The sequence below is a fragment of the Aphanomyces astaci genome (assembly GCF_000520075.1).
Source record: "Aphanomyces astaci strain APO3 unplaced genomic scaffold supercont1.183, whole genome shotgun sequence".
Taxonomy (NCBI): Eukaryota; Oomycota; class Saprolegniomycetes; order Saprolegniales; family Verrucalvaceae; genus Aphanomyces; species Aphanomyces astaci.
Window position 1 is genome coordinate 9,590 of NW_009798446.1, and position 12,352 is coordinate 21,941.

The following is a 12,352-nucleotide window of genomic DNA, read 5'->3' on the forward strand; positions in this document are numbered from 1 at the left end:
ATAAAATTATGGAATATAACTTGGTCAAGAAATGGCATCCAGACACGCCAAATTGAAGTCGCTGAGATTCTTTTGCAAAATTATCGCAATATTTCTCAAAAAAAGTGGTATCCAGGCGGGCCTTAAAGCAAGTGAATTTTGTCATGAAATTTCAGAAAACATTCAAGCATCTAATCACGTTTAGTATCGACGTTTAGTATCGACTAGGGCGGTTTAAAGTTGCAAATTTCTAACTTTGGCTTTCACCAGAAAAAACGCTTGGTCTTAGTATGGGTATGATTATACTAGTATTCAGTTCATTTTTCAAATTTGCAACTTTGAACCGCCCTAGTCGATACTAACATGTAAGATCGAGTAAGTTCCAATGATAATGCTGTTGCCCAGTACATTACGAAGGACAACTTCATTTGGTGGCAACTGTAGAACTATGTTCCTATGGAGATAGGAGCCTGTTGTTACGTGGAATCAAACGTTAAACATCTACTAGTACGAAGGAATCCAATGAATTCGTCTCGAAAAACTGTCTTGGCCACAATGCTTAGAATGTTTTCTGAAATTTCATGACAAAATTCACTTGCTTTAACTGTTTGTATCGAATTGTTCGGTGTACGATGACTTTTGTGACCCACTGTACATACATGGTGGGCACTTCACACTACCGGTACAGCTTTACAATTACACGTTGGCATTACATGTCGTATACCAGGTAGGACAAGGCTTCAACATGCTATTGTTTATGTTTATTCTAAACTGGAGCGTCATGGAGAATAAATTGACACAACCAAATGTACAGAACCCAAGTGATGTGAGTTCGCAGAGGTAAAGTTCTGCTGTCCAATTGACCTCAAAACCAGTGACTGTGTATTTACTGTTAGTAAAAGATGAGCCATTTTAGAATTTGTCGACTCACAATTCGAAGTCACAGAGTTATGCTTTAGTGACCAAGTCATTGGTTTGAAACACATGCATTGGTAAATATCTCACCACTTGACCAATGATCCAGTGAGCGAATATATTTCTCGGTCTTTGGGTAAAATGTGGAAATCACTCGGTCACTTCCAAAAAAGCAATAACGTTATAGACTTTTCGATTTACGAAGGACAAATGGATTGTGGAATCTAATTTCCATTCAAAGAGTACAAATACTCGAGGTACACGTACGAGCAGAAGCATGTCATCTTGCAATACTGGGACTCCCACATTCAGGCTCCATTTCGTCCGATTCGGTTTTACTCGATTCAAAACTCATACAAATCGCGAAAACACATACTTCCCACAACAAATTCGAATTGCCAATAAAAATTAAAATCGTCGGAACAGAAACTTGCGATGCGCAACGGAGTACCACACTCAACATTGAGTCGTAAAGTACGGTAGCTACATATGACCAAAACTGTCCGAGGTCCTTGAGGACGCCAACGTTCTACACGTCCGTATTGGGGATGGTTTTGAGGCCAATTATTCCGTACTTGGGGTACTCATCGATGTATTCAGGTTTGTGCAAGATGATTCACAAGCCTTTCGATTCGGATACATGACATGAAGGACCAATGTCCAAATTGTTGGTTTTTCCTATTTCTTCCTTCCAGAGATATGCACTACACTCTTCATCGATACTACGTAGTACTGCGTAGTACAAGAGATTGACCACGTGCTAGTACTGTAGTAGTCATATACTATATATGGTAGTAGTACCACGTACCGATACTGGTACATAATAAGAGACCTCGTTTGGACATGTAATAAGCATTTCTATATCTTTTATATAAGCGATCACTTCGACTTATAGTTTGTAAAGCGTATCTGGTCAACGGAGGCGCATTTTCCATAACCGTCGTAACATTATGCGTTACAAAGTCACTCGTTACATTGGTTAATCACTCGGTCATTTCGTGCACTACTGAGTAATTGCATCGCTGGATACTTCAAGTATATTAAGTTAGTATGCCTTCGGCATTAAAATTCATTTTCCATGCTGTTATCCAATACAAACACATAAAATGCGAATAATTCAACCAATCACATAGCTCTCACATTCCACAACCGTTGGCATTCGAAAATGTCGACGGCCAACCCCCGCCGCAACAAGAATGGCGAAGTGATCATCAAGTCCGGTGTGCTCTTCAAGAGAGGCTCCGGCGGGGGTCTCTTGAAGCGGAAGAACTGGAAGCCTCGGTACTTCGAACTGACCCAGCATGCGCTTCGGTACTTCACCGTGCAAGACGGCGAGTTGAAAGGCGACATCAACCTCAAAATGTGTGGCGAAGACACCCTCGAGATCATGCCTGCCGACTCGATGAAGACGGGTGGGTCCGCGTCCACGATATGGCGTATTGCTGTGAACACACCGGACCGCCGTCTCCTTGTTGCCGCCGGTACGGAGCACGAGATGAACGACTGGGTCGACGCGCTCCTGGACGTGTTTCGCGCCAACACCACCGGAAGCGGGGGCGCTGGTCGGCCGTCCCAAATGCAAAAGCTGCCTCCGCAGCAACAGCATGCAGCGGTGGCGGTCCCACCGCGTTCTAGTATCGCATCCAAGTCGCACTTTTGGCCGTCCGACTACTCTGACAACGACTCGTCCTCGGACACCGACGATGGACGGCACAGCCACGCAAGCAGCGGCAGCCGTCATAGCACCGTGTCCGCCTCTTCAAAGCAACAACATCAGCACATTGCCGATCGCTTTATCATCGCGCTGCCTCCGCATCGCCGCGTCGCGGGAGATTCTGGCAGCCGGACTGCCCCAACCAAGCCGCCATCGCTGGCTGCCAAAACCGATTCCTTTGAAACCCACGGGGAATACGCGTTCTAGGAGCCCCGTCAGTCTTGTTGAGGCCATGGAATTTTTAAGTTATGGTGTGATTGCCGCCACATTCTTCTAGTGTTGGACACATGGACAATTCGAGTACTATATTCTTACAGTTCCATTGTACTCCAGAGGATATATATATATATATATATATATATTATATATGCTTGGCTTCCTGCGCAACTTCGCCACGCTTGCATACGATCGTAACCTCTGGCGGAATAGTGCTTTACGGTAACTTGTTACAATAATTATTGAAGCGCTTTTCGGATTAACTGTAAATACTTATTTAATTGCCTACTAACTACTACTAGTAGTACTAGTACATACTGCCCAGTACGAGCATCATGGCTCCAGACGATATACTGCTACACTGCAAGCAACGCCAAGGTTGCAAGGCAGTTCCAAGCAGGGGATTGGAAAAAGTAATATATTAATAGTGATTGACAATTAAGTATCTTACTTGCATTGAAATATAATTGTTCATGAAATCTCGTCCATCCTAGCGGGTTAATCTTATCGACAAGTCGAGGCGGGTACCGGTATGATGCAATGTGGGCTCCCCAGTTGCCAATACTAGACTATAATAGTATATTATAATACCTTCCTATTCTCAAGATGGTTGTGCTGTACAGTACGTACGTACTAGTTGTACTGTACACAGAGTATTATACTGTAGTACTGTATGCTCTTGTACCATACTAGTACAGTACAGAAGTGCACAATCGCGGTGATATTGCATCAATAACAGTACTGGTAGTGCAAAATCGGATCCAACTGATACCCGTATGAGACAACAGTAGATCGGTCGTGGTTGATCATTTACTAGTACATGTTAACGGCATCAATGATATCGAATATTGGCAAGCAATCCACCTTACTAGCGTCACTTGGATTCGAATGTTCGCCACCCAATACACAACTGAACCATGGTACATACATACTGTAGTACTCCATTGTATTGAGCCTGGATGCACAGTTGTACTTGCCAGTACATGGCAGCATCGAATGATAGCACGGGACTAGGTACGGTAGGTACCTACCGTCAGCTACAACAATCATACATTCATGCTCAAAGCAAACACACAATGATACAAGTGATGCTTATGCGTCAACGTTTATGTCTCTATTATCTCTATGTGTTGTACTTGGTGATGGTGAATAAATAGGTCGTTCGCAGAGGGCTCGTTAGGATGACGCCATGGGACTAGGCACCGTCATGCCTTCGGATGACGTGGTCGTGGCAATCGACGAGTGGTGACGGGGGTGGTACAGGCTGGAGTCTGGCAGGGGCTTGTCGTCCACGATCGAGTTGGACGTGTCTTCGTTGGCTAGAGATATCTTGCACATGTTGCGGTGCGTTCGCTTGACATTGTAGTCTGCGACGTAGTTGAGCGCATCCACCCACGCTTCCATGTCGTCTTCGGACGCGCAGGCCACGAGGAGGCGGCGGGCCGGCGTCGCGATGGCGATGCGCCAGACCGTTCCGCCACTGACGCGGCGATCTGCGTCCGGCATGATCTCGATCGAGTCGAGGGTACAGTATCGCATCGACACCATCCCTTTAACTTCCCCCTTGGAGCTCCTGTATCTCAGTTCGTCGAGGGTGAGCTCGAAGAACCGAAGCTTCCAGTTCTTGCGCTTGAACAGGCTCCCGCCAGCGCCTTGCTTGAACAGCGCGCCTTCCTTCACGATATTGTCGTGGTTGCTGGTTGTCCTAGTGGTGATGCTCATTCTAGACGAGAGAATGTAGAAGTGGCAACTGCTGGAAGGATATCTCTCGTTGCACCCTGGCCCAGTTGAGTAACATCCAGCACGACACCAACTTGCGACGGTCATGTCATCTGGACCAAAATGTATTTCAAGATAAGGTTTTCGTATTTTGTATGCAAATTAAACTTGTACTTTGTATTATGTGTACCATGTACCTTTTACGTTTGCATACCAAATCTAGATTGTGTAGATATTGCTGTTGTAGCATGCTACTCCATTTCATCCCAAATATACTGTAGATTGGACTGCCATACAAACCCCAAGTGGTACGAAAGTGCACTTTGAACCGGCATTTTCCTTGCAAATTCGCGGTTCCACTTGGTTCATACAGTTTCTAGTACAAAAAATCGAAGCTACCTGGCGCGAAGGCTGCTTTGACAAGATATTTTTGGCGCTGATTGAGGCTTGAGTGAGAGGTTGTGCAGTGGAAAATTGGTATGCTGGACGCATCGATTGTGTGGGAAATATATCATCAATGCCTACTGTTCGAGGTGTGACCTGGTTACATGCCGTTACAGAGCAACGACACACTCGCCGAACTAATGCTGCCGTCACAATGCCGAGAATAGGTGCATACACTGTCCAATACATTGCGCTAACTATTACTTCGTACTATTACTAGTAATAGTTATGTATTTTGCGGACGATAGACGTGGGGTGTCGCCTGCAACCATCTTAAAAAGACAAATTGTCCGTCTCTTTTACTCTCTTGAGTTGCATTTTCTCATGATTGATTTGTGTGATTGGTTGAACATTCCATTGGATTAATAGGAATAATTCCCTCATCAGTGTTGTTTTGACCCGAAATACTGATTCAATGAGGGAATTATTACATCCGGCCCTGTAACCTGGGACTCCGTCCTACCCCCGGTGAGTACATACGATGCTAAATCTCCGGGGTTCACTGCATCGCTACTGGTTACCTATCGCTAACCACTGAGATGCAACTTAACCCGAAGTAAGAGCTGAGGTCGTCTGAGCATACAAAAAGTTCCATATAAACCTCACAGTATTTCGGGTGTTAATGAGGGAATTGTACGATTAATAGGTGAATTACTACGTAGTAACACTGTAAATTCAAACATCCAATTTGATTGGCTAACGTTATCTCAAAACATTGCATTCGATTATATTTCATGAGTATTTGATTATAGAGGTTCTTACCGAAAAGTACATCCTTCAACATTCAATACCCTGCTAACGTTATCGGAATGGTGCGGCGGCATGGTGTGTGGACCGAATACTCGGCCGGGGATGGATGGACGTACTTCTACAACGAAGAGACGCAGGAAAGCGCGTGGGAGATGCCCATCGAGGTGCGGGAAGCTCGAGGAGAGATGCAGGCGATGCTCAAGACAGCGTTGGCGTTCTCGGGAGACTGGGGTGCGTTCGACGCAGGGTTTGGGACGATCTACTACTTCCACCTCCCATCCAACCACAGTATGTGGGAGCGGCCGGCTGAATGGGGCCAAGAGCCGGAAATAACGTATGCCGAGCTTGCCCTCCAGCAGGAATCTAAGCAAACGCCAGAACCGCCGCCGATCTTTCCACCGCTCCCTCCATCGCCATCGACGACCACGACCGCCGAGACCACCCACGACGACAAGTCGACACCTGTAGAAACCGACGAAGAGCGTGCCGAAAGCATCCAACGCATCGAAGCGTTCCGGCAAATGCTCCGCGACAAACACATCATGCCATATTGCAAATGGGAGGCCGCGTTGCCTCGTATCGCGTTAGACGACCGCTTCCGCGCGATTCCAACGTAAAACACATCCATATCTTGTTTCCCATCATCACATGTATCATTTGCATGAGACATCGTCGTAGCATGGACGAACGCCGCGCCATCTACGAGCACTTTCTCAAGCATCGCAAGGCGGAAATCGCAAAAGAAGGCAAATCCAACTTCAAAGCAGCACGAAAAGATTTCCGAGACGGCCTGGCGCTTGCATTGGACCGATTCCCGCTCGACCAGGTCCGTGGCTATGGCATTTTCATTATAACGTTACTATTGTGCTTTCGAGTGAAATTTCATTGTGTTGTGGTTTCTCGTTGGAATTTAAATCCATTTGATTGGCTACTTCAGATGAGCTCAAAATTATTAGCCAATCAAAACCTTTTCAATTAAATTCAACCAATCAGATCGATTGCGGATCGGTTTGGTTGGCGCGATTTGATTGCAGCGCCCCCTCCCCAAATTTGTATCAAATCGACAATATTGAAATGTATATCTTTGGTGTGTTGTGCTCAACAATGTCCTCTGGACCTTCGAAATATGATATAAAACTTAGTTTAAGAGGTACCATTGTGACTGCATCTCAACATTCGTTCTTTTTAGCCAATCATAATGCGACTTGCATTATGTTTAGCCAATCATATTGCTTGGCTGGATTTGTTGGTGATTCAAGAATTCACCAAACGTGACAAATTGAGTGACAATATATATATATATATATATAAATTGGATGACAATATATATATATATATTGGATGACAATATATATATTTTAGATGACAATATATATATATATATTGGATGACAACATATATATATTGTGAATGATGGGACAATGGTAACCTTGTGCTAACACCCGTGTGTTGTGTTTAGATTTCCAAGAAGAAAAAGCCGTTTGATGCGTTTATAACGTGGTTCTCCACAGCGCATGCCGAGATATTTGCTACTTTGGACCATGCTCGAGGCGTATTGTCGTTGGCTGACCAAGAAAAAGTCTATCAGAAAATGGTAAACAACGGTCGATTTTTATCTTAAATCAAGATTGCACTATTTAAATGTATATATATATATATTATTTTGAGATGTCGTTAAATCTTTCCTGGTGGATGGACACTGGTTGGTTGTGTTGTCCTTGTCGCAGAAATTTGGACTTTTTTGGTGGGCAGCTGATTGAAGCGACTCGATTTTAGTTTAATTGCAGCTTCTTAGATATTAATATATAAATGTAAACACGATCGTTTTGATCGGGCCAAACTGACAAAGGTGAAACTATTCTGATCGACTATGGGCTGAAATGTCTCCTTTTCGTGAAGTTGGACATGCTAAACTGCACTTGCCACATTCATACTTTCCGAGTCTAGTACTCGAATGTCCAAATTGGAGCGAATTTGACAAAATTCCAGCCTTTGGTCCATAAAATAAAGATGAGTTCGTCCGAATTTGGCTGTGTGATTTGTTTTCAACCAAAATTTGGATCTATTTGTGCTGATTCACCAACCCCCCGGTCGATATTTTGTACTGGTTTTTGATTTATGATGCCTTGCACACTATTTGAAGCCAATCACACTATTTTCGATTGATACTGGAGTATGATTGGTCACTTGAACGTGTTTTTGTGGATTTTGATTGGTCTATTCGCTGGTCGATTTGGTGCTTGCAGGTCATATTCGATTATTGAGTCAGTCCCCCATATTGTGCTTTCGAGTGAAATTTCGTGTTGTGGCGTGGTTTCTCGTTGGAATTTAAATCGATTTGATTGGCTACTTCAGATGAGCTCAAAATTATTAGCCAATCAAAACCTTCTCAATGAAATTTAACCAATCAGATCGATTGTGGATCGGTTTGGTCGGCGCACCCCGTCCCCAAATTTGTATCAAATCGACAATATATCTAACCACATTCTTCAAGTCAACTGGTTGGCAATATCGGGAACTGGTCTAATCGACAAGGTAGATGGACGAATGGCATCCAGTGGCTCTGTTACGTCATGCCGAACAAAAGCAGCTGCAAAACCACTTTGACGATCACCCCGAGTGGCTCAATGAGCTGAAAGATTGGGACGACTCGATGGTGATGCCACAACTATTGGTGCGCTGGCCGCCAGCTGCCCAGCAAGCCGTGTTTGAAGGATGTCGGGCAGCCTTTCAAACCACTAAACATGCAAGTAGCACCTTGAAAAAGTACGGCGCGGCGCCTCCCACCGCGCCGTCGATGGCGTCGTTGACTTCCAAGGACACACACGCCGCCCACGCCGCCGAATCGCTTGTCCAAGCTACAAAAAAGCGTGGGCCACCGTCGCCTAGTCATTTGCATGTATCGTCGAAAAAAGTAGGAACGTCCGGCGAGCGCGTGCGACGTCGTTATGAGGATTGAACATTACGGGGTTGAGTGGCTGCAATATGTAGAAGTTTGGGATATCGAATACAGTATGATGGTATTCAAACATAAGATATAAGAGCAACGGACTCCTTAAAAGGTACATATAGCAATGCGTGGGTACTGGTGGAAGGGTTAACGTTGTTACCGGTTGTTTTGCTGTTGTTCGAATTACGTGACACTTGATCAGAGTGAAATGTATGTTGAAGATGGTGATTGGTTCCTTGGTGAAACCCCCGCTGCACAATGGCCAATCAGAATCGGATACCCGTCGCCGAACTTCAACTAGCACAAAACGGCGACCCGACAGAGAGCGTTGCCAACCATTCGTTTGATGTGTTCTCACGATTGCGTGATAGATTAGGGGGGGAACTGATAACGTGCCAGATAGTATCGGGTACCGGTATGACGTAGTATCACTCGAGATTAGCAACGTTACTGCATATTAATTATAGTTACAATAGTTCTATGAACGACGACTTATTCTCCGTCAAACGACCTTCACGCACGCACGTTATGTTATTCCATGTATTCTAATGGCACATCCTGATGTAACGATCGTCCCCACGTCACCCTCTGTCATGTTGATCACAATTTGATTTATTTGATACAATGGGGGTCCAAGTGGAAGCGGCTACTGCCGCCGCAGTTGCCTTTGACGACATTGCTATCCAAGGCGTCTGTGGCGTCGATCCTGGAGCTCGTGCAGGACGTTCAAGCCCACGGCGCGGCCTTGTCCAAAGCTGCCGACGTACTTTTTGGAGACACGGCCGCCGCCGCCGACGATACCAACCAAGTGACGGTCGGTGACTCGAACCTCCTAGCCACTGTCCACGCCCTCACTGCCATCCAAGTCGCAGTGAACACAGCGTTGGGCTTGTTGACAAGTGACAAGCAACAACTATTGGACGACATCGTCAAGGACGATGAACATCGAGTGATGGAAGGCCCTGCGCTTCTTCCGCCCCCCCCCCCTTCATCCTCTCAACAACCAGAATTAGACGAGGCAAAAGTCGTCAACTCTGGCGTATACGTGCATGAATCCGAGGCCGAGTTGGAAGCCACGGACGAGCCGGCCGCGGTGCAAGCTGAAACGTTCCCGACTGAAGTACCGTAGTTGTCGAAAATGCTGGTGCTATTTATTGTATGACGGTGTTGTTGGTGTAGATTTTGGTGGAAAACATCAACCACCTCATGTTTGTCGTGCATGGCATTGGTGAACACAAGGACTTTGTCGTGGAATCGTACGATGACGACAACGGGAGCACGGGCGAGAGCGGCAACTTTCGCGAACTGTTTAGCACGATGCGCGACTCGCTGTTTTCCAAGTGCGTGCCCATGGAGGCTGTGACGATGATATATGTGTTTATGTGGGTGAAAAAATGTAGGGAAATTCCCTTGTCGCTGGAGATTCACCCCATCGAATGGCACTCGGAAGTACACAAGTCGGGCGTGGACGACGTGTTTGACAAGATCTCCCCCGCCGCGTCGACAACGTTTGTGCTTTGTTGTTGATGTATTATTGTTTCGATGGTTAACTCTTCATTGATTTCGTAGACTTCGCGATGTCAACAAGCGATTGATCATGGACGTGCTGTATTACTCGGCTCCCAAGTACGGCCAAATGATCGTCGACACTGTCACCAAGCAAATGAACGACAAGTACATGGCGTTCATGGCGGCCAATCCAGGTACTGTACCCCAACCATACCATGGCGTTTCGGGGTTTCTGACACAAAGTCTTTGTCAGGATGGCAAGGGTTTGTGTCGGTGTTTGCACACTCGCTGGGGACGCTCGTGGCGTACGACATCCTCACGCATGAAGCGGGGGAGGTCGGCAGCAACGGCGTCGTGTTCCCTGGTCTGGCGTTCCCCGTGGAAAACCTGTTTTGCGCGGGGTCGCCCGTGCCCATCTTTGCCTTATCCCGGGGCCAACTGGACATCCAAGACAGTGTGTGCACTGGGGGGCTTCGCCGCCCGAAAGTGAACCACTACTTCAACCTGTTTCATCCCGCGGATCCAATTGCGTACCGCGTCGAGCCGCTCGTGGACGTCGGCATGTCCGACTACCCTGCCATCAAGCTCCAGAAGGTACAAAGCCACCTGTCCTATCTATCTTGCTTTAGCCCGTTTTTGGTGGCTCATGGAGTTGTTGGGAAAACATTGCAGGCGGACTCGTTCAAGAACAAAACGTTTGGCGAGATGGTGCTCATATACGACAAACTCACCGACATTGCCTCGGTGTGCAATGACTGGGACGGTGCACGCATCGACTTTGAAGTCCAACGCAGGTTCTTTGAAGGGCCTATCGATACGTTGTACGCGCCGCTGTCGCACAGCGTGTACTGGTCGTCCGAGGCGGTGGTCACGATCACCCTTTTGGCCATCTGTCGACCGGTAATACTTGTATTCCAAAAGTATCGCGTTCGACGCTTGATTCTCTAACTTAGATCCGTATGATAATACTATACTATTCCTACTAGGTCGTGGACATTATAACCCGATACATGGCCCACAACGTGCCGCTGCCAACTCTCCGTCCGCGCCGCCTAGTCCCGTTCACACCGTACAAGACCATCAAATGCGCCACCACGGCGTTAGTTCGCGACGGATTTACGGGAGCGTGGGAGCCCAACGCGTTGTTTCTCGGCCACAAGCGCGTGTACTTTGCGCCGTCCGCCGCGGCCGTGGCGTGCACTAAGCTATGGTCGGTTCCGCTCACGGCGAAATCGGCGGTCACCGTCGACCCCACAGACTCCAGTGCGTTTCAGTTCACCCCCGACACGACGAACCCGTCGCCATCTATGTTTTCCAGTACCAAGGGCACACAGACGCTTTACACAACGTCGCCGGCCCAGTGCCAGGAATGGGTGGACGCCATCAACCAAGCCCTCGCTTCGGAATCGGACGAGCATGCCACCACCCACCCCAATGTGGACGGACTGGTATTGCCCCGCGGCGATTCAGACATCAACTTCTTCGACGCGACACTCACGGGCACGTTGAGGACACGTGGCATGCTGTGCGATGCGTACAACTGGTATGTCCTCACCGACTGCTCGCTGGACTGCTACGACGCGTGCCCAGTGTTGAAGGAATGGACCCACTTTTCGCTCAAGGTCATGTTTGCTACTCCCGACCACGGACACATTCGACTGGTGAGTCGACATGGCACGAGTGTCACGTTCAAAATCCCAGACATGGAGCGGTTCAACCTGTGGCTCGCCACGATCCAGCAGTTCCCAGACTGCAAACTCATCCTCGAAGACTGCTAAGCCAACAAGACCATAATACATCATTCTTAGACTTGTGAGGGTGTTTTATCGGTAGATATATCTACCAACATCGTCAGGGTTACATGTAGACTGCAACATGCTATTTCACGACTGCTAGACCATGGCGGCGATGCAGATATACATTGTGCATTAGGTAGCTCCATCGCCGCCATGGAGCTACCTAATGCACAATGTATATCTGCATTCCTACTTCTACCTGACCGTAGCTGGACGAGCTGAATCCATTCCTGATCATACTCGTAGCTGAAGCGAGATATAAACTGTTAAGGTGAACGTAAGCACACTTATCGACCACCCACAACCATTTGCAATCACAACTTCACTCTAAATCGTGTCCATCTTGAACGTCAACTTCCC

The 12,352-nt window shown here is 47.0% G+C and overlaps 4 protein-coding genes across 4 annotated transcripts; all 4 read left to right on the plus strand.

Moving 5' to 3' along the window:
- The first annotated feature begins 2,046 nt into the window (after positions 1-2,046).
- H257_18595 (hypothetical protein) lies at positions 2,047-2,972 on the plus strand. The gene has a single exon (XM_009847688.1). The coding sequence runs from the start codon at positions 2,060-2,062 to the stop codon at positions 2,813-2,815; it is 756 nt and encodes a 251-aa protein (XP_009845990.1). The 5' UTR covers positions 2,047-2,059; the 3' UTR covers positions 2,816-2,972.
- Positions 2,973-3,919: 947 nt separating this feature from the next.
- On the plus strand, positions 3,920-4,627 carry H257_18596 (hypothetical protein). Its single transcript, XM_009847689.1, has one exon. The coding sequence runs from the start codon at positions 4,227-4,229 to the stop codon at positions 4,563-4,565; it is 339 nt and encodes a 112-aa protein (XP_009845991.1). The 5' UTR covers positions 3,920-4,226; the 3' UTR covers positions 4,566-4,627.
- Positions 4,628-5,777: 1,150 nt separating this feature from the next.
- On the plus strand, positions 5,778-8,829 carry H257_18597 (hypothetical protein). The gene is made up of 4 exons (XM_009847690.1): positions 5,778-6,350; positions 6,416-6,563; positions 7,197-7,331; positions 8,277-8,829. Exons 1-4 carry the CDS (start codon positions 5,797-5,799, stop codon positions 8,694-8,696), a joined length of 1,257 nt encoding a protein of 418 aa, XP_009845992.1. The 5' UTR covers positions 5,778-5,796; the 3' UTR covers positions 8,697-8,829.
- Positions 8,830-9,301: 472 nt separating this feature from the next.
- H257_18598 (hypothetical protein) lies at positions 9,302-12,007 on the plus strand. Its single transcript, XM_009847691.1, has 7 exons — positions 9,302-9,807; positions 9,867-10,027; positions 10,088-10,195; positions 10,257-10,390; positions 10,450-10,790; positions 10,869-11,096; positions 11,183-12,007. Exons 1-7 carry the CDS (start codon positions 9,640-9,642, stop codon positions 11,972-11,974), a joined length of 1,932 nt encoding a protein of 643 aa, XP_009845993.1. The 5' UTR covers positions 9,302-9,639; the 3' UTR covers positions 11,975-12,007.
- Positions 12,008-12,352: the final 345 nt, after the last annotated feature.